Genomic DNA, 26,186 nt, shown 5'->3' with positions numbered 1-26,186 from the left:
CCTCATATTTGAGTGAAGACCCCAAACTCGAGTGCTGGCGGCCATGTAGGAGGGACGGCAGGGCGGGAGAACGAGCGTCGCGTTAGCAGAATTTACAGTACAATGTGGACCAACGGATGCCCAGGAAGGGGAAATTCCTGCAAGTTAAACGCACTTCTAACGCAAAACTTAACCAGGACCCTTTCCAACTATTTAGTCCGCCAACTTCAGCTTAAGTCTCTTCTGCCCCACGCCACTCCCAGATGAAAGGAAGACACGCCCCGTTGGCCTCCAGCGCTCTGCGGCCGGTGGGCGGACCTCTCATAGCTCCGCCCCATGACCCGCACGCTTGCGGCGGGGAGGTCAAAGGTCAGAGGTAAAGAAGTCATGGCGGCTCTGTGTCGGACCCGTGCTGTGGCTGCCGAGAGCCATTTTCTGCGAGTGTTTCTCTTCCCCAGGCCCTTTCGGGGCGTAGGCACTGAGAGTGGATCCGAAAGTGGTAGTTCCAATGCCAAGGAGCCTAAGACGCGCGTAGGCGGTTTCGCGAGCGCGTTGGAGCGGCACTCGGAGCTTCTGCAGAAGGTGGAGCCCGGGCGGGTGAGAGGGAGTCGCGGGAATTACGCCAACGACGCGATGGGCGGGGTCGGGAATAGGGGCGGAGCCTGGCTTAGGAAAGGGAGCCGAGGTGCGGGGCGGGTTTTCCGGAGTTGCGGTGCGTTGTGGTTCAGCCCTCGGCCGCTAGAATCTGTGCTTGGTGTTTTTCTTCCCTTCGTTGTCCTTTTGTGTGGCATTTGCGTACTGGACCGGGTCTGTCCACACTGCGCGCGTTTTCCTGGGATTGAATGCTGCTGGGAGGGTAACCAGCGGGGAGCGCTGCTGGGGAGGCGATCTAGGGCGATTCCTGGGACGCTGAGGAGAATGGGGCTCACATGGAGAGGCAGGGCTCTGCTGGGTCTTGTTCTGAACAGTAGCTCTAGCATGGAGCTTGCTCTCTGGAGTAGAAGGCCCTTCATAAACATTTGTTAATTTAATGACTGGGTGATGAATCACTTTCTGAACTTGGGCAAGTGATTTAACTTGTCAGCGCTTCACCTCTCTTTTGTAAATGTCTTCTTTTTTTAAAACGTTAAATAAAATCTTCATTTGTCTCAGCCAGTACTTTTGTAAAATACCATAAAGTTATAGATAAATGAAATGGAAGAAATAAAATTACAAGCCTAAGTTTTTAATAATTAAACTCAGCAGACATGAAATTGGATTATATACAAATAAACTCTCAATTTCTATATTTTTCTTCCTAGGGAGTAGTATCAAACAGTTCACAAGACTGGCAGTGTCCTGGGTTATAGGGTCATCTTAGTAGCAATTACTGATGTCAAAATTTTTCTGAAATCCAAGGACTAGAAGAAGCCAGTATATTAGTTTATTATTTTCTGTTGTAACAAATTACTACAAATTTAGTGGTGTAAAACACCATAAGTGTGTTGGGCTGTGAGAAGTCAGATGGGGTCGCACTGGTCTAAAATCAAGGTATTGGTGAAGTTGTGTTCTTTTCTGTAGCTTCTAGGAGAATCTCTTCCTGGCCTGTTAACGTCTTTTCTTCCTCTGTCTTCTACTTTTTTGTTTTTTGGATTTTTTTGTTTGTTTTGTTGTTTTTTGAGACAGGGTCTCGCTCTGTCACCCACGCTGGAGTGTGGTGGCATGATCTCAGTTCACTGAAGACTAAACCCCCTGGGCTCAAGTGATCCTCGTGCTGCATAGCTGGGACTACAGGTGTGCACCACCACTCTCGGCTAATTTTTTTTTTTTTTTTGTAGAGATGGGGTTTTTCCGTGTTGCCCAGGCTGGTCTTGAACTCCTGGGCTCAAGTGATCCTCCTGCGTTGGCCTCCCAAAGTGCTGGGATTACAGATGTGAGCCACCTGGCCTGGTCGACGCCCCCCCCCCCCCACCGCCCCTCCCGCCCCGTCTTCTGCTTTTGAGATCCCTGTGATTACATTGGCCTCCCCAGATAATCTAAAATAGATTATTTTGGATTATCTAGCCTCCCCAGATAATCCAAAATAATCTATTTTAAGATCAGCTGATTAGCAATCTTAATTCCACCTGCAAAGTTAATTCTCCTTTGCCACGGAAGGTAACATATTCACAAATTCTAGAGATTAGGATGTGGATGTCTTTGTAGGCGGAGGGGGCATTATTCTTTCTACCATATATGGAGAAGTCATAAAATACTAGCAGAATAGCGATGACTGACCTGAAGCCACCTAAGGGATGGATTTTAGATCCATCCTTAAGGTAAGGCCATAAGAGTTAAGTGCAGTAAGGTTGGAAACATAGAGTTCAGTGCTCCCTTCCAAATATTTGTATAGGAAAGGAGTTTTTCTATTTCTTACCTAATATTTCTCACTCATGCTTCGCTCCCATTCACACCACATTCTAAGCCCCTTCGGAAACTCCCATAAAATAATTCTCAATTGCTGAGTTAATTGTGGTAAGAGTGAAAATTGTAGCATCACATGTATAGTAAGTTAAGTGTTTGAAACTAAAAATGTACTGTTTATTTAATGAAGGAAACAACCAAGGTGTTTTAGAGTCCCCAGAATTCCCTTTGTCCTGTCCTGTTCTGTCCTGTTCTGTCCTGTCCTCTCCTGTCCTCCCCTCCCCTCCCGTCCTGTCCCGTCCCGTCCCCTTTCCTTTCCTTTCCAAGGCAGTTCTAATTGGGCTGTTCAGTTTTTCCAGGAGGAGGCTGGAGTGTTTCCTGGCAGTCCCAGCACATCCGTTAGATTTTCTCAGTCCAGCTCAGGCTCAGCAGCATCTCTCTGCACCCTGCGTGGTTGTTCTCCATCTAACACGGTTTAGAAAACATTATTCTACTAGATGATGGGTAAATGTGTTTGGTTGTGATGTACAGTTCACCAATTTCTTATTCACAAGTCTTTGACATCTTGGTTTAATGGAAATAAAATTCCCTGGGGAGGAGGGTAGCAGGAGGCTGTGTTGTAGTCTCCGTTCAGCAAGTTCTTAGGTTTGAAGCATTTGAAGTTACGTGGACCCCTTTACTCCTTAATTGATACCACTGACTTCAGTTGCTCCCTGATTCAGGTCATTACACACACTGTGGACCAAGTTATCTTCCTAAAGTTGGGCACTATAATCAGACTTAATGAAGTTATTTATTTATTGCTGTCCTTGAGAATCTTCTAAACCTCCATGCACACTGCCTACAAGATTAAATATACAATGGTACATCTCTCTACTATGGCTTCAGAGGCCTACCGCTATTCAAGACCCTGCTTGGGTTAAAAGCTTCGGTTCAGTTCAGGCTTCCAGTTTCTGCCATCTTTCAACTGAGTGACTTTGGGCAACTTACTTAGCCTGTCTAAGTTTGCTGTCTTATCTCAAAGTGGAGATAATGCTTCAACTGGAGTTACTGGGAAGTTTATGTGAAATAATACATTTAACGTGCTCTCAGTATATTGACTGGTACAGAGTAAGCTTTATTCAGTGCATTTTAGCTTTTATGTAGTCCCAGCCGTTTCTTCTCCAGCCTTCTGCCTTCCTGAGAATAGTTTCACAAAGATGCTTCCACAATTGTACAGTTCTTTGAAGTCCCATTGTTTTCTTAATAATAAACTTTAATTTATCAAACCATGTAGATTCATCTCTTGTAACAGATGTACCGCTCTGGTGGGGGATATTGATAGTGGGGGAAGCTTTGTGTGTGTCAGCACAGGAGGGGTATGGGATATGTCTGTACTGTACTCTCAATTTTGCTGTAAACCTAAAAGTGCTCTAAAAAATAATTTTTTTTGTTAATGAACGAATATAAAATGCTATTTTAAAAATAAGGCGGTGTATGCTCTAACTAGAGGTTGAGCTGTGTCATTCAAAGAGACAATAAAATTAAGTTTTTCATGGCAAAAAGCCCAAAACCAAACAAAAAACACCAGAAAACCATGCACATGCCATTTTATTTACTCCCAAATGTAAGGACATTCGTCATCACTAATATGTTAACTTGTGGTGCCAGAGTAACACGTGACACATCAGAATAAAATTTTTCCTAACTTTTTTCCCAGTAGAATATGTTTCAGGAGGTCAGAGACCTTGTCTTTCTTGTTCTGTTGTATTCCCAGTGCCTAGCACAGTCCTTGACCCATAGTGGGCACTCAGTAAATATTTGCCAAATGTGTGAATGAATGAATAGTACATGTAGTGCATATTTGAACTTCAGTTCCACCTGGACTGTCGTTGAATTGTAATATATGTGTGACTGTTCACAAACAGTTGTACAAGTAAGAATAGGACAGCCTTGAGCATGTCAGTTGAATGTGCCTGTCCAGAATAATTGAGTAAAAATAATTTTAAGAGTAGTAAGAAATTGAAAATACCACATTAGTTTTAGTTTTAGTATTTACTGGAAGTTTTCAGTGTTTTTCTAACATATTTATGGTAAGGAATATGAGGAGTTGTTGGATATTGATAGGAATTCAACTTGTGAAAAAACTTACCTCTTTTGAAGTTACTGGACTTATTTAATTGAACAGTATCCTGAGATTACAAGATGAATAAACGCCAATTGTGTATTCAGGGTTTTTGAAAAAAATATTGTTTACGAATTTTATAAAAGTAATATTTGGTTACTTAAGAAAGAAAATTTAAATAGCCCTGAAGGTTATTATGTGAAATGTAAAAGTCCCTTTTTCTTACTTTCTCAAGGCTGGAGAGTGTGTTTTTTATGCATAGCTGCAGAGTTTTATATTACACACATATAAGTATAAGCTAAGTATTGCTATATATATTTAAAAACATTAATTGGTTCGTAGTATGAATACTGTTTTAAGCTATATTACAGTTAAAGAGTGTAAATTCTGCAGTCACGCAATCTTGGTTTAAATTCTGGTTCCTCTACCATTTACTAGTTGTGTTGCCTTGGAAAATTACTTAATATCTGTGTATCTCCTCTTCCCCCTATGTCATGAGATGAGATTTTTATGAGATTAAATGAATTCATTATTTAAAACACTTAACACAAGTGCCTGATACTTAATAAGCACTTAGTATGTTTTAGTTGCTGCTGCTGAAGCAATTTTTATCTAAGTATGACTATTTTTCCTTATCATTACATAATATTTGCTTGGTATTCCATGGTGTGGATGTAGCATAATTTATTTAAGCAGGAAGGCCTTCATTATTGAACTTTTAGGTTGTTTCTGTTTGTTTTTGTTTTCTAACACAGTGTTGCAGTGAACATTTGCATTTTTTGCATACTTAACGAGAGTGTATTTATAGGTTATATGTTGGGTAAAAGTGTACACACAATTTAAGTTACAGCCTGTTTGTACTGAACTCCCACTTACAGTACATGACAATGTCTGTTTCCTCACCCCCTTATCAACACATGGGGTGTAATAGGTGGATTTTCTTGATATTCTACAATTAAAGCAAAATATAGAAATTGGAAACTGGGGTTATCATCTTTTATTCCTGGTTTCAGTTTTTGATTTTTATCATTATAACTTCATGTTGACAGTTTTTAACTTCATAGTAAGTGCTATCAATTTGAACTCATAAAATGCACTTAAAATAACAAAATACTACATTTACACTATATATATTGGGATTGTATGTAAGATTTCATTTGTAAAATGGTTTCTGCTTAAAATACTCTTTTTGAAGATGAATTTTGCTGTTCCCTAAACAAATCATTATTTCTTTACCTTTTACCCTGGAATTAGCTTCCCTGCTGCAAATTCTGTTGTAAAAATCACCTCCTCTCTTAGACCTTTGTGATCTCACCAAACAGATCAAACTGTTTTTGAATGTTCTGGAGTTTTGTGTTTTACTGCCTTTATGGTATACCCACAGCTCTCATAGTAAAGTCATTTACAAACCTGTTTTATCCTGTTTTCTAGCTGTAGTTCCTGAAGAACAAGGGGCCATTTTCAATCCACCCTGTTGATCCTTTGCATAATGCTTTACACTTAAGTAGGGATTGAATATATATTTGCTGGTTTAAGTTGGAATGAAATTTAAACAGTTTGATGGTTGAATAATTACAAATGAAAAATAGCATCTCAGATGGCCTATTGTTAGACTTAAAAATATGTATATGATGAAAGTCCGAGTTGTACCTATTGATTTAGTTCTTATCGTCGTTAAAGTGTAGACTTACTTATATGTGGACCTCAGAAATAAGCCCATGCACATTATCCTTACAAAGGACTTTCCCTTGCAGCCAGGAATTTAATCAAGGGCAATGCATCATGAAGTTCTTATCCTATTACACACTTGGGTTACTAGTTAAAGGGAACCAAAGTTAAATGGCATTAAGTGTAATGCCATTGTTCTGTATGGAGGTTGTAGGTTCCATACTCATCCCATGCTCACTTACCTACTTTTCTTTTACTTTGCCTCATTAGCTTTAATATTGGTTTATGCATCTTTCCCTTCAACTAATTTTGTTTTGTTTTTAGAGCAGCAACCAAATCTTTTTTTTTTTTTTTTTTTTTTTTCAGACAGGGTCTTGCTCTGTTGCTGAGGCTGGGGTACAGTGGTGCAAACTTGGCTCACTGCAACCTCTGTCCCTCGGCTCAGGTGATTCTCCCACTTCAGCCTCCTGAGAAGCTGGGACCATAGGTGTGCGTCACCATGCCTGGCTGATTTTTGTATTTTTTTGTAGAGATGGGGTTTTGCCATATTGTCCAGGCTGCTCTCGCACTTCTGGGCTCAAGCAATTTGCCTGCCCTAGCCTCCCAAAATCCTGGGATTACAGGTGTGAGCCACCACACCAGGCCGTCCCATTCAGTTTTATAATCATTTAAGTCAGGTACCATTTTCCCTCCATTTTTAAAATCTTATGTCACTTAGACAATATAAATTTGTAGAATCTGTTAAGGCAATTGGGAGCTGTGCTATGGCATATAACTCATCTCGTAGCCACAAGGTGGCAATAGTTGAGCAAAGAATTGGTTTTTCTGCTTTGTGACTCTTACTCCTTCTTAGCAGTAGAGGGTGGCATGCTACTTTTCAGAACATTGGAAAAAATGTTTTTCAGAGAGTTTTGGGGCTGCACAGTAAAAATTTTACTCAAATTTTAAATTTATTTAAAATACTGATGTTACATGGCAGTTTATAGTTTTACCTTATTTTAGCAATATATTAGATTTCATGCGAATATTTTTAAATGTAATTTTTTACTTTTTTGTGAATATTTTTATTAGTTTTTTTATTTCAAAATACTCGAATATTCCAGAAGACAGAATATCTAAAATCAGATGTTCAATCCTTTCAGAATACTGGAAAAATAAAAACATATAGATTTAAAGGGCTTATTTCAATATAATAGGGAAATTAATTTATTTTTAGTATAATTTTTAAGTCCACTAAATTCACATACTGTAATAGTAAAATTATATAGTTTTACTTAACCCTTTGTTTTCTTATCAGTTTCACTGACAACTTTAAAAATTATACCAGTGTTTTAAAAACTATTTGATATGTAAAGGAATGATGGAAAATATTTCTAGTTTAACCATGGTGCCAACCTGTTTTTACATTATAGAATTGTAGGAGGATTACCTCTGAGTAACAAAAATCTTTTGAAATGTTGTATGTCTCACATTTTCAAAGCATGTTTAGAGGAAATGACCAGTTAATATAAAAACAATGAAATAGTGAAGAAATACATAGAATTCTCTGGGGAAAGTAGGTTTTTGTTAACACCTGTAACATGCTTATAAGCAGTACTATACATTTCTTAAAAGAAAAGATGTATATGTTCTGTATGTATTTTGTTTTTGGGTGGTCATATGATCTGATCATACCCAATCAGACTCATGACTTCCCAAGCCAACCTTAGTTTTTTCACTATTTGGAGATTGTAACCCTCATTTTTACTCAGAAATTTGACTTCCATCTTTTAATGTGTCTAAGTTTGCTTCTAAGGCTACACTTAAATTTTTCTCTTTTAATCACTTCAATTTTTGTAACCTGATTATGGCCCTTAAGTTTTTTATCTATTGGCATTAAATATCAGGAAATAAGAGCAATTAAGCACATTCAAGTGGAGCCTGGTTTGTTGAGATTTGGGAATAAAACTAAATAGTCTTGATTCAGTTTGGGTTTTGCCTACCTTTTTAAAGCTTTGGGGATTCCATTGTTGACAACTGCCAGGAAATGAGTGGTGGACTCAGTCCAGGAGTTGGCAGCTGAACAAGTTGCCTGACCTCTGGCCAGCTACCCAAATTGAGATGGTTGGGTTATCTCAAGGGGCATAAATGCACACTGAGAACTGGGTATCACTGGGACATACAGTATTTATCCCAAAGAAATGAAATGTTCATAACAGCTTCGTTTGTAATAGCCAAAAACTGAAAGCAGCCTGGATGTCCTTCAACTGTTTAATGGTTAAACAAACTGTGGTACATCCTTACCGTGGAATACTACTTAGCAGTAAAAAGTAATGAGTGATTGGTACACAAAATAATTTGAATGACTCAAAGGAATTATGCTGAGTGAAAAAAAAAAAAGCCAGTCCCAATAAGTTACATATGGTGTGATTTCATTTATACAACATTTTTGAAATGACAGAATTATAGAGATGGAGAACAGATCAGTGCTTACTAAGAGTTAGGAAGGAGGGAGGTAAAAGGGATATGTGGAGTTACAAAAGGACAACACAAGGAATCCTTGTGGTGATGGACTTGTTCTGCATTTTGACTGTGATGGCCAGTATAGAACCTTTACATGTAATAAAATTGCATTGATGATTACGTGTATAACTGGTGAAATCTGAATATTGGTGGATTGTGTCAATGTCAATTTCCTAGTTGTGATATCATACTATAGTCTTCTAAAATGTTACCATTGGGAGCACTGGGTAAAGATGCAGGGGCTCTCTATGTGTTCTTGGTTACAACTGCGTGTGAATCTACAATGATTTTTAAATAGAAAGTTAATTTTTTTTAAAGAGAGCATTTCACTGGTCTGTTGGGCCCAGCACTGATAAGACCATTGAATTCCATAAACGTGACAATTATCCCACATTATTTCCTGTAAGGTAATTTTTTGTTGTTAGAAGCAATGCAGTGTAGAATACCAGAAAAATCCAAGAATAGTTAGAAGTAAAGTTCCATATGCCTACCTGCATACCTTAGCCTTTAGTCAGACAACTTCTGTCTTACTAGAAACCTTAAAAGCATCCCTTGGTCCCAGTCTATGCATCTGTCAGCATCTGGCTCCCAGCTCTACCCATAAAATGAGAGAGAGACTGACTATCCAGTCTCCTTTTGTAACTGTTTTTCCCTATCTAGCATAATGTTTCTCCTGCTCCCACGATATACCACTATTACAGAGATTTCTAAGCTTTTTTGATCATGTCCCTTCATTAATAAATTTTTGAGCACATGTTCCAGTATTTACTTAAAAATACATTCGTGGCTGGGCGCAGTGGCTCACACCTGTAATCCCAGCGCTTTGGGAGGCCGAGGTGGGTGGATCATGAGGTCAAGAGATCAAGACCATCCTGACCAACATGGTGAAACCCTGTCTTTACTAAAAATACAAAAATTAGCCGGTCATGGTGGCTCATGCCTGTAGTCCCAGCTACTCGGGAGGCTAAGGCGGGAGAATTGCTTGAACCCAGGAGGCGGAGGTTGCAGTGAGCCGAGATTGTGCCACTGCACTCCAGCCTCGCGACAGAGTGAGACCCCGTCTCAAAAAAAAAAAAAAAACTGTTTGTGTACGAGTATATACATTTGTACTGTAGTTTCTTTTGTTACATACATTTTAAAGCGTTTACACATAAAAACATTTTGAAGGTGAAGTTAAAAAACAAATAGAAATTCCAGAGTTTTCTTCTTCTATCCTATGGGTTATGAGAGAGATCACTATTCTTTGTTACAACCTGACCTTTTTCCTTCAGGCCTGCTCTGTAAATGTGTGTTCGTTGGCCACAAATTTCCTATGTCTTTTTACGAACAATCTCCCCTTTAACCTTCTCTACAAGTATTTCTTGCTTGCTTTCTTGGTTTCCCTTGATAACACTGCTTCCCTTCTGGTCTTCCCTAGTATAGATTGCAATGGGTCTCAAGACTAGGAGAAGAAAATGACTCATCCTGGTTCTCGTTTCTCAGTACCATTTCAGACTACTGTTCTATTAAAAATACTTTAAAAAGGCTCCTTGACAAAAATCTTTTCAATTCTTTCAATTTTTCATCAGCATCTGGCTCACAGGTTTTCTCTTTTCTTCATACTTACCATCTTCATTGACCAGCATTTACATTTGTAAACCAAAAATAAAATTCTAAAGCCCCCCCAACCATCTGAATGGACCCCTCCTGTAAGCCAAGGGCATTCCAAAGTTAACCTGAAAAACTAGTGCAGGCCATGATGGGAAGGGGGAGCCAGACATGCCTCATTATACCTCCCTCCTTTCAGAATTAGTGATAGAAATGACTCTTTAGTAAGAAACATTTACAGTCTGTTTTCTCTGAAGCCTGCTACCTGGATGCTTCATCTGCATGATAAAACCATAGTCTCCACAATGCCTTATGGTCACCCAGACATTCCTTTCTATTGATAATAATAACCCTTTCAACCAGTTGCCAATCAGAAAATCTTTAAATCTACCTATGACCTGGAAGCCACCCTCGCAACCTGCTTCTAGTTCTCCTGCCTTTCTGAACTGAACCAGTGTAACTAGTGTACATCTTACACGTATTGATTGATGTCTCATGTCTCCTTGAAATGTATAAAACCAAGCTGTGCCCTGACTTCTTTGGGTATGTGTCTCAGGACCTCCTGAAGGCTGTATCACGGGCGTGTCCTTAACCTTGGCAAAATAAACTTTCCAAATTGATTTAGACCTGTCTCATACTCTTGGTTTACACATTAATAACTACCAATACTTTGGCCACATAGTTGTTTGTATATTAACCTTATATTGTATAACGTTGCTGTAATTACTTATTCCAGGAGGTCTTTTTCTTGTTGATTGTTTTTGATTTTCTACATAGATCATCATGCCATCCATGATAAAACACAGTTTTATTTCTTCCTTCCCAATCTGTATACTTTTATTTTTTCTTTTTTTCTTATTGCATTAGCTAGGACTTCTAGTACAATGTTGAAAAGCAGTGATGAGAGGGGACATCCTTGCCTTCTTCCTGTGCTTAGTAGGAAAAGTTTCAAGTTTCTTACCATTACATATGTAGGTTTTTTGTAGATATTCTTTAGGAAGTTGAAGCTTTCCTCTAGTTTTCTGAGAGTTACTATTATGAATGGGTATTGGGTTTTGTCAAATGCTTTTCCATTTGACGAAATGAAATATGACCATGTGATTTTTCTTCTTTAGCCAGTTGATGTGATGGATTACATTTTTTTTCTATTTTTAATTTTTGTGGGTACATAGTAGGTGTATATGCTTAGGGGGCACACGAGATACTTTGATACAGGCATATAACATGTAATAATCACATCATAGTAAATAGAGTATCCATTCCGTCAAGCATTTACTCTTTGTGTTAACAATCAAATTATACTCTTAGTTATTTTTAAATATACAATTAAATATTGCTTATCACCCTGTTGTGCTCTCAAACACTAGGTCTTATTCATTCTTTCTAACTACTTTTTGTACCCATTAACCATCCCTACCCTCTTATATACTATAAGTATACTATATCACATATAAGGGAGTAGGGATGGTTAATAGGTACAAACCCCCAATACCCTTCCCAGCCTCTGGGTAACCATCCTTCTACGCTATCTCTATGAGTTCAATTGTTTAAATTTTTAACTCCCACAAATAATAACATGTAAAGTTTGTCTTTCTGTGCCTGGCTTATTTCACATAACGTAATGACCTCTGGTTCTATCCATGTTGTTGCAAGTGACAGGATCTCATTCTTTTTTATGACTGAATAGTAGTACTGCATTGTGTATATGTATCACATTTTCTTTATCCATTCATCTGTTGATGGGCACTTAGGTTGCTTTCAAATTTTGGCTGTTGTGAACAGAGCTACAGCAAACATGGGAAATGTCTCTTCAGTATACTGATTTCCTTTCTTTGGGGTATAAAACCAGCAGTGGGATTGCTGGATCATATGGTGGCTCTGTTTTTAGTTTTGGTTATTTGTTTTTTGTGGAACCTCCAAACTGTTCTTCAGAGTGGTTGTACTAATTTACATTCCCATTAACAGTATATGATGGTTCCCTTTTCTCCACATCCTCGTCAGCATTTATTACTGCTGGTCTTTTGGATAAAAGCCATTTTAACTGGGGTGAGATGATATCTCATTGTAGGTTTGATTTGCATTTCTCTGATGATAATGATGTTGAGCACTTTTTCATATGCCTGTTTGCCATTTGTATGTCTTCTTTCGAGAAATGTCCGTTCAGATTGTCTTTTTTTTTTTTTTTTTTTTTGAGACGGAGTCTTGCTCTGTCTCCCAGGCTGGAGTGCAGTGGCACGATCTTGGCTCACTGCGAGCTCTGCCTCCTTCCGGGTTCATGCCATTCTCCCGCCTCAGCCTCCCCAGTAGCTGGGACTACAGGCTCCTGCCACCACGCCCTGCTAATTTTGTTTTTGTATTTTTAGTAGAGATAGGGTTTCACCATGTTAGCCAGGATGGTCTTGATATCCTGACCTTGTGATCTGCCCGCCTCGGCCTCCCAAAGTGCGGGGATTATAGACGTGAGATTATTTGCCTATTTTAAAGTTGGATTATTAGAATTTTTTTCCTATGGAGTTGTTTGAACTCCTTATATATCCTGGTTATTAATCCTTTGTCTACATTTTGATTTTTGCATGTTAAACCTGGCATAAGTCTCAGTTGTGGTATATAATTTTTATATGTTGTTGGATTTGATTTGCTAATATTCTGTTGGGGATTTTTGCATCTACATGCATGGGAAATATTGGTCTGTAGTTTTCTTGTAATGTCTTTGTATGGTTTTGATATTAAGATATTGCTGTCCTCATAGGATAAGTTCCACTCCTGTCTTCTGAAAGAGATTGTAGATAATTGGTTTGATTTCTTCTTTAAATGTTTGGTAGAACTCACCAGTGAACCCATATGGACCTGGGGCTTTCTGTTTTGGAAGTATATTAATTACTGATTTAATGTCTTTAATAGACATAGGCCTATTCAGATTATCTGTCTCTTCTTACTTGAATTTTTGCAGACTTTGTCTTTCAAGGAATTAATCCATTTAATCTAGGTTATCAAATCTGTGCATATAGAGTTGTTTATAGTATTTCTTTAATGTCCATGGGGTATGTAGTGATGTCCTCTCTTTCATTTCTATTATTAATAATTTGTGTCCTCTCTTTTTGTTTTTCTTAGCCTGGCTAGAAGCTTACCTCAAAGAACCAGCTTTTGCTTTCATTGATTCTATTGATTTCCTGTTTTCAGTTTCATTGCTTTCTGTGCTAATTTTTATTTTAGATAAGTTGTGTTTTCATTTTCATTTAGTTCTAAGTATTTTTAAATTTCTCTTGAGATTTGTTTGACTCATGTGTTATTTAGAAATGTATTTGTTTACTCTCTAAGAATTTTGGGATTTTCAAGCTATCTTTCTATTCCTGATTTCTAATTAAATTCCATTGTGGTCTGAAAGCAGACATTGCATGATTTCTATTCCTTCAAATTTGTTGAGGTGTGTTTTATGGTCCAGAATGTGGTCTGTTATGGTGGCTGTTTCATGTGGCATGAGAAGAATATATATTCTGCTGTTGCTGGATGAAATTGTCTACAGATGGCCATCATATCCAGTTGATTTACGATGTTGTTGAGTTCAGCTGTATCCTGAGTGATTTTCTCCCTGCTGGATCTGTCCTTTTCTGATAGAGGGACATTGAAGTCTCCAACTGTAATGATTCATCTATTTTTCCTTGCAGTTTTGTCAGTTTTTGCCTCATGGTTTTTGACTATTCTTAGGCATGTACACATTAAGGATTATTCCGACTTCTTCAGATAATTAACCCTTTTATTATTAGCGAGTTGTTTAACATGAACAAACTGTTACTTGTTAGATCAATTAATAATTAAAAACTTAAAGTTTTAATTTTACCTTCACATATTCCTTCTCTGTGTTCTGCCTTTATGTAGTGTAGATCTGAGTTTTTGACTTTTATAATTTTCTTCTTTCTAAAGAATTTCTTTAAACATTTCTTGCAAGGCAGGTCTACTTGCAACAAATTCCCTCAATTTTTATTTGTCTGAGAAAGTCTTTAATTCTCCTTCATTTTTGAAGGATAACTTCTCAGGGTACAGATTTCTAGGTTGGTATTTTTTTTGTTTCCTCTTAACACTTTAGATATCTCACTCCACTGTTTTCTTGCTTGCATGATTAATGAGGAGAAGCTGGATATAATTTTTATCTTTTCTCCTCTGTAGGAAAGCTGTTTTCCCCCCAGGCTCCTTTTAGAATTTTTTCTTCATCTTTGATTTTTCTATATTTTGAAAATGATACTATATGCCTAGATGTAGTGTTTTTGGTGTTTATTCTGGTTGATGTCCTCTGAGCTTCCTGGATCTGTAGTTTGGTGTCTGATATTAATTTGAAGGAAAGTCTTAGTCATTATTGTTTCAGATATTTCTGCTGTGTTTGTCTTTCTTCTCCTTCTAGAATTCCCATTAGTTTACACCTTTTGTAGTTGTCCCAAAGTTCTTGAATATTCTGTTCTGTTTTTCCCTCAATCTTTTTTCTCTGTGCTTTTCAGTTTTAGCAGTTTTTATTGAGGTTTCTTCAGAGTCACAGATTTTTTTTTCCCTCAGCCGTGTCATCTACCTGTGAGCCCATCAAAAGCATTCTTCATTTTTGTTACAGGGCTTTTGATCTCTAGCATTTCTTTTAGATTCTTATTTAAAATTTCCATCTTTCTGCGTACGTTGCCTATCTGTTCTTACATCCTGTCTATTTCATCCATTGGAGCCCTTAAGGTGTCTTAATCATAGTTGTATTAGATGCCTGGACTGATAATTTCAGTATCCCTGCTGTGTCTGAATCTGGTTCTGATGCTTGCTCTGTCTCTTCAAACTATGTTTTTTGCCTTTTTGTCTATCCTGTAATTTCTTCTTGATAGCTGGACATGATGTATTGGGTAAAAGGAATGGCTGTCAATTGGCCTTTAGTAATGTGGTGATAGGGTGTGTGGGGAGGGAAAGTGTTCTATAGTCTTATGAGTGGGTCTCAGTCTTCTAGTGAGCCTCTGCCTCTGGACTGTGAACTTCACATTTGCTTCTCAGTGTTTCCCTCTCTTTTGGTAGGACAGGATGACTAGTGCCAGTTAGAGTTGGTTATTTCCCTTCCTCCAGGACACTTAGGCTCTGACAAAACCCCAGCAATTTAGGCTCTGGTTGAAGAGTTTCTCTTGAGGACACACCTCATATGCATGATAGTTATATATATACTTAATGTATATTAAAAAGACAACACCTGTTTGATGAATGAATTGTTGAATAGGAGAGAGTGCTCTGATGTATTTCAAAATAGTTCTATTCCCCACAGAACTTGCTGTCTGAAGTACAAAGGGATTTTTCTGCTATATTCACTGTAAGAACCAGGTTGAGCTCCTGGAGATAAAACTCACAAAAGTGTGAGAGTCCCCAGTAACTGAGTCTCTCTGGAGTTTTTAACTTTCAGACTTGTCCACACTGAGCCTCCACCAATTCACCAGTTACAGCTCGGGTTTCCCTACCTCTGCACTGGTTCCCACAGAGGTTTCTTCTTGGAGGCTTCTTTTCAGTAGTTCTCTGCATTCACTTGTTTCTCCATGTTTGGGAACAGCAGTTTTCCCTGTGAGCCCCACCTTTCAGATGGATCTAAGAAGAGTTGTTGATTTTTCAGTCATGACAATCAAACACATCTCCAGACATTGCCAAATGTCCCCTGGAGTGGGGGTGGCGGGGGGGAAATCATCTTGGTTGAGAAATACTAGATTAGTCAATAAAACTTGATGGTGGTGACTGAGTCTTTAAGAAATTAATTTTAAAAAAAGCTAAAGTTTTTGACAGGGGGCTGTTTACCTTCAGACACTATTTGAGTGCTTTACATATGGCCACACATTTATTCCTTACAACAATCTTGTAAAATAGATATAATTACAAACCCCATTTTATAAGATGAGTAAACAGCAGCACAGAGATTCTAAGTGCATAGACCTGTCCCCAGAGCTGGTAAGTGGTAGAGCCAAGGTTCGAGCCATGTGGCCAGACTTTCCAGCCTTCCTTTGGGAGCCCTCGTATTTGAGTCATCACAGATTGTTCATATGCTTGCTGTACAGCTGTCATTTGGAGTCTTTTCTTTGCTGCTTCTATAGGTTATAGAAACAGTATAAGTTACTGCTGCATAACAAACCATCCCAAACTTGGCTCTCCTCTATATAATTTGTTTGATTTTTTTAAGGGAAGAGAAAAAATATATTTATTTTTGACAGGATAATACATGCCTATTACCAGATATTATGCACTTGGGGAATTTTGTGCTTGACAGAATATTGACTGCCCTGCCTCTGTTGTTTTTAGTTATTCTCCTTGTTTTCAGCTTGTCTTCTCACTGCAGCCTGGCATAACTGAGCTCCAATACCTTTATGGAATTGTTCAGGATAGAATAGCTTTTTTTTTTCACAGCTTCTTCTTCTTGAATTTCACTCTGCTTCATTAATTATCACTCTTCCACATGCTTTCTGTCCACTAGAAAGTGTGTTTGTATACTTTTGTTCTCCATCTGTTCTCTTCAATATTGAGGGTTTATAATTTTTATAATTTTTTAATTTATTATTTTACCATCATTTAATGGGATTTCAGGAGGGAGAGAGATAAATGTAAGTACCTTATCACCTTGAGCCACTAATACGTTTATTTCAATAAAAGAACTTTGTTGTGAGCGTAACATTTATTGGTTGGTGTTAAAGAAACAAAAGTTATTATAGCACAATTAATAGAAGTGAGTCATTTTTGGAGATGCATGTTGAAATTTTCTTCTTGCTAACCAGTATGAAGTAGTTAAAGTATATATACCATTTCATTACTTTTATTGTTAATTGTTTTTTTTCTTTTTTCTTTTTTTTTTGAGATGGAGTCTTGCTCTTTTTGCCCAGGCTGGAGTGCAGTGGCGCAATCTCAGCTCACCGTAACTTCCACCTCCTGGGTTCAAGTGATTCTCCTGCCTCAGCCTCCTGAGTAGCTAGGATTATAGGCATGCACCACCTCACCCGGCTAATTTTGTATTTTTAGTAGAGACAGGGTTTCCCCATGTTGGTCAGGCTGTTCTCGAATTCCGGGCCTCAGGTGATCCACCTACCTCAGCCTCCCAAATTGCTGGGATTACAGAGTGAGCCACTGCACCCAGCTGGTGTCATTGTCTACATTAAAAGAGGTAACTGGGTAGGATGTTGTCTCCCATTTCTAATTTGTATTGCTTTATAAAATCCTTTATATATTTTAAAATATTTAAGAATTCCTACTACCTTCTAGAGTTGGAAGAAAATTTATAGTTATCCAGTCCTTTAATTTACAAATGAGAAAACAGATCTAGAGAAGTTAAATGACTTATTCAGGATTTTTTTTAGCTGTTTATTGGCTGAGTTGGTCATAGAAGTCAGGTTTCATAAGTTATTTGTTATTCTTCTGTAGTTTTCTTTTAAGTTTGCTATGATGTTTTTATCTATTTTCTATCTTCCGCAGCAAGTTTTATTTAAGAACCACCGTTCAGCATCCCATGTAACTTTGAATAGCATGTATGGTACTCATGTATAACATGAGGTAGTTGGATTAGTTGATGTCTCATATTTCTTTTAGCACTAGTTGCCCCTGATTCCAAGCTGTATATTAAATGGTCCTCATATGCTTAATGTATATTAAAAAGGCAACACATGTTTGATGAATGAATGAATGAATGAATGATTGAATAAATGAAAGTGATACTGTTCCATATGTCTGTAATTCCTTTACCTTCCTCCTTTCTACCTTGATGGTCCTATCAACTTTCAGGCTTCAAAGGAGAAAATAGTACAGCAGAATAGCAGGAGATCTGATCTCTATGACCAACTGTTAAAGGAAGTAGTCAACTCCAAGTTAGTACCTGTGACAGCTCAGTTAGTGAGCTTTATTGTAACATTTTCCAGGGTTAGGCACTGAGCTCTATGATACATAGCCAGCGGTGACAGTATGCTTCCAGTCTCTGCAGTCTATATCAGCATGAGAGGAGCTATCAATGTTAGTTTAGAGACTTTATAAACAGGACTCCCTGTAATGAACATGGATTGTGGGAGTTGCTGCATTTAGTGTTTTTAGAAGTCATTTGACAAGTAAATGAGTACATTTTGGCATAAGCCCTAGGATTCGGAGATGGTTCTAGACTATGATTTTTGAAGCAAGGGTTTGTCTGATTGTTTGATGTAGCTTCCCAAAATCAATGATGCAATATCAAAAATCAAATGAAATAATGAGCTACAATTTAAAAGCAAATTCAGGTGTTAATCAGTGTTCTTATGCTTGTGGTAAAATTGTTTCACTCACCGAAAACACACTGACTTCCTTGCAAAATGTAATAGAGGCAAAAAATAATGGAAGAGAAATGTTTCCACTTGATTTTAAAGTTACCTATAAAAAATAACTATAACTTTATAAAGTTTATAATGTAATAAATATTTAACTACAGACTTACTAAAAATCTCAGAGTATTTTTAAACAGTTGAGAGCACTCAATAATTTTCTAAAACCAAGGGGAAAATACCACTTACTATTATACTAATCTTAGCTCAAACATCTCTTCACAATTGAAAAAGGACATTGTGTTATTTTAGGAACAGGTCCTAGTGATGGCTGAATTATCTCCAGTAAAAATTTAACTACTGGATCTACTACTACTGTATCTTCGTGTCATCTAGTTTTTTGTTTTGTTTTGTTTTGTTTTGTTTTTTTGAGAGTCTCACTCTGTCGCCCAGGCTAGAGTGCAGTTGTGCCATCTCGGCTCACTGCAACCTCCGCCTCCTGGGTTCAAGTGATTCTCCTGGCTCAGCTTCTTGAGTAGCTGGGATTACAGGCACATGCCACCATGCCCTACTAATTTTTGTATTTTAGTAGAGATGGGGTTCCACCATGGTGGCCAGGCTGGTCTTGAACTCCTGACCTCAAGTGATCCACCCACCTTGGCCTCCCATAGTGCTGGGATCACAGGTGTGAGCCACAATGCCTAGCCCGTGTCATTTAGTTTTAATTGGACTATGGCTTCAATTGAAAGTCAGCCAATTGAAAAAAAAAAATAGCCAAAGTGAAAAAAGAAGAAAAAGAAGAGAGGAACTCTGGTAGATATAAACCATAAAAGTGGAGTAATGGGAAGGCAGATCATAGGGAAAGTGGGCAGGACCTGCCCTGGTTACAAGCAGAGACCCCCAAGTTGATACCGTTTGCTCTTCTCTTGAGCACTGCTATTCTCAGCTGCTTTGGTGGCAGCTGCTATGGATGGAATAATGGCTCCCAGCAAAGGATTATGTAGCTGCTCTTGTCAAGAATGGCTTACTTAGAATTACTCTTTTACACTACCTCTAAAGGGCAAGTCAGCTGTGTCTGTGTTACCTCTGTAGGATTTATCTCTGGCTCTGCAAGAAAGAACTATTTTTTCAAAGTGCTTGTTTAAGGACCTTTAATGTATTTTATGGATTTATAAAACTAGTGTGATTGCTCATGGCATGCATTCCTGGTTACCTTTTCAGCTCTAGTTGGCCTCTAGGCCTACTGACTTGTCTTTAGTTTAGATTGACCCTTTTGTGCTACGGACTTTTTCCCAGTTTGTTTCAGTTCACACCCTCCCTCTAGCACATGAGGGACTTGGCATAAGCCAAATGTCTTGACTTTCTTTTTCCTGAAGCAGAGGTCATAAACTTGTGGTTCGTGGGCCAAATTCAACACCTGGATGTGTTTTGCCAGGTTTGTAAAATGGAAAACTTTTTCCCCCTGCATATAAGTATTTAAAAATTGGAAAATTTACATTAATATGTGGATTTCTGGCTTTTCTTGGAAAATTAAAACATGGGGACTTGAATTGCAGCTGCAGCTGGAGCTGAGTAGTGTCTACACCTTTTAAACTTGGGCACATATCCTGATTATCAAGCCCTCACCTGGCCTGGCATTTGAGTTTGTAATCTCTCAAGTAGTACATGCATTAAACTTAAGTCACAAATATAGTTGTGTAGCTTTAAAAGTAAATGCGCTTTACTATTGAACTTTTAGTAGTTCTCCCCTGAATAACACATGTAAAACTCATTCCAAATACAGCATGTAGGTCGTCAGATCAAATTGTTAATATTCTTCCGTGATTTGCTCTCACAGATAGAAACTTAGCACTTCCTTTAGTTTGTACCAAATTGCACACACCACTCCACACACAAAAATGAGTAGAAGGCACAAATCTGTGTTCACGGATTTGGAAAAAATGTGTTTGGAAAAAATTTTTGTAAGAAAAAAAGAATAATTAGTCATACCTCAAGTGAATTCAATATGTAAAAAGATTCCCAGAAAGTGAATAGCACAAAACAAGCTATTTTTCTTTTGGAATTTACTTTAGGAAAAAGAAAAGTATAACAAATTCAAGTTGTTTAAAAAGAATTATATATCAGGAATTCATGTTCAGACATCATTGTGATGAAAGGCTCTTAATTGTTTTTATCTTAATGTAATTTACATTTGTATTAAAAGAATAGTCACTTTCACTAAACTTGATTTAGAAGGCATTTTTTTACAGATGGTCAGTGCTAGGAATAAAGTCAATTGCTTCTTGGATGCCCTCCTCACGTGCTCATACTCTGACCACTAACGACCCCCCACCCCATTCTCAGAGACTTGATATACAGGCACTCTTCTACTCTCCCTACCCTGCCTGGGCTCTTGAGACCTCACCCTGGACTGTCACATCTCTGTCATCCTCTGCCAAGTATAGATGCCTAATTTCTTTCTTTTTCTTCTTTCTTTTTTTTTTTTTTTTTTGAGACAGTTTCGCTCTTGTTGCCCAGGCTGGAGTGCAATGGCATGATCTCGACTCACCGTAACCTCTGCCTCCTGGGTTCAAGTGATTCTCCTTCCTCAGCCTCCTGAGTAGCTGGGATTATAGGCATGCATCATGATGCCTGGCTTATTTTGTATTTTTTTAAAATTTTATTTATTTATTTTTTATTATACTTTAGGTTCTAGGGTACATGTGCACAATGTGCAGGTTTGTTACATATGTATACATGTGCCGTGTTGGTGTGCTGCACCCATTAACTCTTCATTTACATTAGGTATTTCTCCTAATGCTATCCCTCCCCCCTACCCCCACCCCATGACAGGCCGCGGTGTGTGATGTTCCCCTTCCTGTGTCCATGTGTTCTCATTGTTCAATTCCCACCTATGAGTGAGAACATGCGGTGTTTGTTTTTTTTCTCCTTGCAATAGTTTGCTGAGAATGATTGGTTTCCAGCTTCATCCATGTCCCTACAAAGGACATGAACTCATCATTTTTTATGGCTGCATAGTATTCCATGGTGTATATGTGCCACATTTTCTTAATCTAGTCTATCATTGATGGACATTTGGGTTGGTTCCAAGTCTTTGCTGTTGTGAATAGTGCCACAGTAAACATATGTGTGCATGTGTCTTTATAGCAGCATGATTTATAATCTTTTGGGTATATACCCAGTAATGGGATGGCTGGGTCAAATGGTATTTCTAGTTCTAGATCCCTGAGGAGTTGCCACACTGTCTTCCACAATGGTTGAACTAGTTTACAGTCCCACCAACAGTGTAAAACTGTTCCTTTTTCTCCACATCCTCTCCAGCACCTGTTGTTTCCTGACTTTTTAATGATTGCCATTCTAACTGGTGTGAGATGGTATCTCATTGTGATTTTGATTTGCATTTCTCTGATGGCCAGTGATGATGAGCATTTTTTCGTATATCTGTTGGCTGCATAAATGTCTTCTTTTGAGAAGTGTCTGTTCATATCCTTCACCCACTTTTTGATGGGGTTTATTTTTTCTTGTAAATTTGTTTGAGTTCTTTGTAGGTTCTGGATATTAGCCCTTTGTCAGATGAGTAGATTGCAAAAATTTTCTCCCATTCTGTAGGTTGCCTGTTCACTCTGATGGTAGTTTCTTTGGCTGTGCAGAAGCTCTTTAGTTTAATTAGATCCCATTTGTCAATTTTGGCTTTTGTTGCCATTGCTTTTGGTGTTTTAGACATGAAGTTCTTGCCCATGCCTATGTCCTGGATGGTATTGCCTAGGTTTTCTTCTAGGGTTTTTATGATTTTAGGTCTAACATGTAAGTCTTTAATCCATCTTGAATTAATTTTTGTATAAGGTGTAACGAAGGGATCCAGTTTCAGCTTTCTACATATGGCTAGCCAGTTTTCCCAGCACCATTTATTAAATAGGGAATCCTTTCCCCATTTCTTGTTTTTATCAGGTTTGTCAAAGATCAGATGGCTGTAGATATGTGGTATTATTTCTGAGGGCTCTGCTCTGTTCCATTGGTCTATATCTCTGTTTTGGTACCAGTACCATGCTGTTTTGGTTACTGTAGCCTTGTAGTATAGTTTGAAGTCAGATAGCATAATGCCTCCAGCTTTGTTCTTTTTGCTTAGGATTGTCTTGGCAATGTGGGCTCTTTTTTGGTTCCATATGAACTTTAAAGTAGTTTTTTCCAATTCTGTGAAAAAAGTCATTGGTAGCTTGATGGAGATGACATTGAATCTATAAATTACCTTGGGCAGTATGGCCATTTTCACGATATTGATTCTTCCTATTCATGAGCATGGAATGTTCTTCCATTTGTTTGTGTCCTCTTTGATTTCATTGAGCAGTGGTTTGTAGTTCTCCTTGAAGAGGTCCTTCACATCCCTCGTAAGTTGGATTCGTAGGAATTTTATTCTCTTTGAAGCAATTGTGAATGGGAGTTCACTTATGATTTGGCTCTCTGTTTGTCTGTTATTGGTGTATAAGAATGCTTGTGATTTTTGCACATTGATTTTGTATTCTGAGACTTTGTGAAGTTGCTTATCAGCTTAAGGAGATTTTGGGCTGAGATAATGGGGTTTTCTAGATATACAATCATGTCATCTGCAAACAGGGACAATTTGACTTCCTCTTTTCCTAATTGAATACCCTTTATTTCTTTCTCCTGCCTGATTGCCCTGGCCAGAACTTCCAACACTATGTTGAATAGGAGTGGTGAGAGAGGGCATCCCTGTGTTGCACCAGTTTTTAAAGGGAATGCTTCCAGTTTTTGCCCATTCAGTATGATATTGGCTGTGAGTTTGTCATAAATAGCTCTTATTATTTTCAGATATGACCCATCAATACCTAATTTATTGAGAGATTTTAGCATGAAGGGTTGTTGAATTTTGTCAAAGGCCTTTTCTGCATCTATTGCGATAATCATGTGGTTTTTGTCTTTGGTTCTGTTTATATGCTGGATTACATTTATTGATTTGCATATGTTGAACCAGTCTTGCATCCCAGGAATGAAGCCCACTTGATCATGGTGGATAAGCTTTTTGATGTGCTGCTGGATTTGGTTTACCAGTATTTTATTGAGGATTTTTGCATCGATGTTCATCAGGGATATTGGTCTAAAATTCTCTTTTTTTGTTGTATCTCTGTCAGGCTTTGGTATCAGGATGATGCTGTCCTCATAAAATGAGTTAGGGAGGATTCCCTCTTTTTCTATTGATTGGAATAGTTTCAGAAGGAATGGTACCAGCTCCTCCTTGTACCTCTGGTAGAATTCGGCGGTGAATCCATCTGGTCCTGGACTTTTTTTGGTTGGTAGGCTATTAATTATTGCCTCAATTTCAGAGTCTGTTATTGATCTATTCAGGGATTCAACTTCTTCCTGGTTTAGTCTTGGGAGGGTGTATGTGTCCAGGAATTTATCCATTTCTTCTAGATTTTCTAGTTTATTTGCGTAGAGGCGTTTATAGTATTCTCTGATGGTAGTTTGTATTTCTGTGGGATTGGTGGTGATATCCCCTTTATCATTTTTTATTGCTTCTATGTGATTCTTCTCTCTTTTCTTCTTTATTAGTCTTGCTAGCGGTCTATCAATTTTGTTGATCTTTTCAAAAAACCAGCTCCTGGATTCATTGATTATTTGAAGGTTTTTTTGTGTCTCTATCTCCTTCAGTTCTGCCCTGATCTTAGTTATTTCTGCCTTCATTTCGTTATGTACCCAGTAGTCATTCAGGAGCAGGTTGTTCAGTTTCCATGTAGTTGAGCGGTTTTGAGTGAGTTTCTTAATCCTGAGTTCTAGTTTGATTGCACTGTGGTCTGAGAGACAGTTTGTTATCATTCCTGTTCTTTTTCATTTGCTGAGGAGTGCTTTACTTCCAATTATATGGTCAATTTTGGAATAAATGCGAAGTGGTGTGGAGAAGAATGTATATTCTGTTGATTTGGGGTGGAGAGTTCTGTAGATGTCTATGAGATATGCTTGGTGCAGAGCTGAGTTCAATTCCTGGATATCCTTGTTAACTTTCTGTCTCATTGATCTGTCTAATGTTGACTGTGGGGTGTTAAAATCTCCCATAATTATTATGTGGGAGTCTAAGTCTCTTTGTAGGTCTCTAAGGACTTGCTTTATGAATCTGGGTGCTCTTCTATTGGGTGCATGTATATTTAGGATAGTTAGCTCTTCTTGTTGAATTGATCCCTTTACCATTAAGTAGTGGCCATCTTTGTCTCTTTTGATCTTTGTTGGTTTAAAGTCTGTTTTATCAGAGACTAGGATTGCAACCCCTGCCTTTTTTTGTTTTCCATTTGCTTGGTAGATCTTCCTCCATCCCTTTATTTTGAGCCTGTGTGTGTCTCTGCACGTGAGATGGGTCTCCTGAATACAGCACACTGATGGGTCTTGACTCTTTATCCAATTAGCCAGTCTGTGTCTTTTAATTGGAGCATTTAGCCCATTTACATTTAAGGTTAATATTGTTATGTGTGAATTTGATCCTGTCATTATGATGTTTGCTGGTTATTTTGCTCGTTAGTTGACGCAGTTTCTTCCTAGCATCGATGGTTTACAATTTGTCATGTTTTTGCAGTGGCTGGTACTGGTTGTTCCTTTCCATGTTTAGTACTTCCTTCAGGAGCTCTTTTAGGGCAGACCCAGTGGTGACAAAATCTCTCAGCATTTGCTTGTCTGTAAAGGATTTTATTTCTCCTTCACTAATGAAGCTTAGTTTGGCTGGATATGAAATTCTGGGTTGAAAATTCTTTTCTTTAAGAATGTTGAATATCGGCCCCCACTCTCTTCTGGCTTGTAGAGTTTCTGCTGAGAGATCAGCTGTTAGTCTGATGGGCTTCCCTTTGTGGGTAACCCGACCTTTCTCTCTGGCCGCCCTTAACATTTTTTCCTTCATTTCAACTTTGGTGAATCTGACAATTATGTGTCTTGGAGTTGCTCTTCTCGAGGAGTATCTTTGTGGCATTCTTTGTATTTCCTGAATTTGAATGCTGGCCTGCCTTGCATTCAAGGGGAAGTTCTCCTGGATAATATCCTGCAGAGTGTTTTCCAACTTGGTTCCATTCTCCCCATCTCTTTATCAGGTATACCAGTCAGATGTAGATTTGGTCTTTTCACATAGTCCCATATTTCTTGGAGGCTTTTTTCATTTCTTTTTACTCTTTTTCCTCTAAACTTCTCTTCTCGCTTCATTTCATTAATTTGATCTTCAATCACTGATACCCTTTCCTCCAGTTGATCGAATCAGCTACTGAAGCTTGTGTATTTGTCGCGTAGTTCTCGTGCCATGGTTTTCAGCTCCATCAGGTCATTTAAGGACTTCTCTACACTGGTTATTCTAGTTAGCCATTTGTCTAATCTTTTTTCAAGGTTTTCAGCTTCTTTGCGATGGGTTCAAACTTCCTCCTTTAGCTTAGAGAAGTTTGATCGTCTGAAGCCTTCTTCTCTCAACTCATCAAAGTCATTCTCTGTCCAGCTTTGTTCCATTGCTGGCAAGGAGCTGCATTTCTTTGGACGGGGAGAGGCACTCAGATTTTTAGAATTTTCAGCTTTTCTGCTCTATTTTTTCACCATCTGTGTGGTTTTATCTACCTTTGGTCTTTGATGTTGGTGACGTACAGATGGAGTTTTGGTGTGGATGTCCTTTCTGTTTGTTAGTTTTCTTTCTAACAGTCAGGACCCTCACCTGCAGGTCTGTT

At 38.2% G+C, this 26,186-nt stretch overlaps 1 protein-coding gene across 7 annotated transcripts in view; it reads left to right on the top strand.

Annotated features, from left to right (window-relative positions):
• Window positions 1–327: 327 nt before the first annotated feature.
• MRPS28 (mitochondrial ribosomal protein S28) overlaps window positions 328–26,186 on the top strand; it is a 109,043-nt gene continuing 83,184 nt past the window's right edge. For 4 of the 7 annotated variants that reach the window (XR_010121897.1, XM_055286593.2, XM_055286595.2 and 1 more), the window contains exon 1: window positions 328–576. Coding sequence is in view for 6 of the 7 variants with exons in the window: in XM_055286593.2 (XP_055142568.1) it covers window positions 367–576 (210 nt within the window). In the remaining variant the exon portion in view is untranslated. The remainder of the gene's footprint in view (window positions 577–26,186) is intronic. The other 3 variants (XM_055286594.2, XM_063643342.1, XM_063643341.1) reach the window with 1 other exon arrangement.

Source organism: Symphalangus syndactylus, chromosome 7, assembly GCF_028878055.3.
Source record: "Symphalangus syndactylus isolate Jambi chromosome 7, NHGRI_mSymSyn1-v2.1_pri, whole genome shotgun sequence".
Classification (NCBI taxonomy): domain Eukaryota; kingdom Metazoa; phylum Chordata; class Mammalia; order Primates; family Hylobatidae; genus Symphalangus; species Symphalangus syndactylus.
The sequence above is the reverse complement of the archived record's forward strand: the minus strand, read 5'-3'. Positions and strand labels throughout refer to the sequence as shown.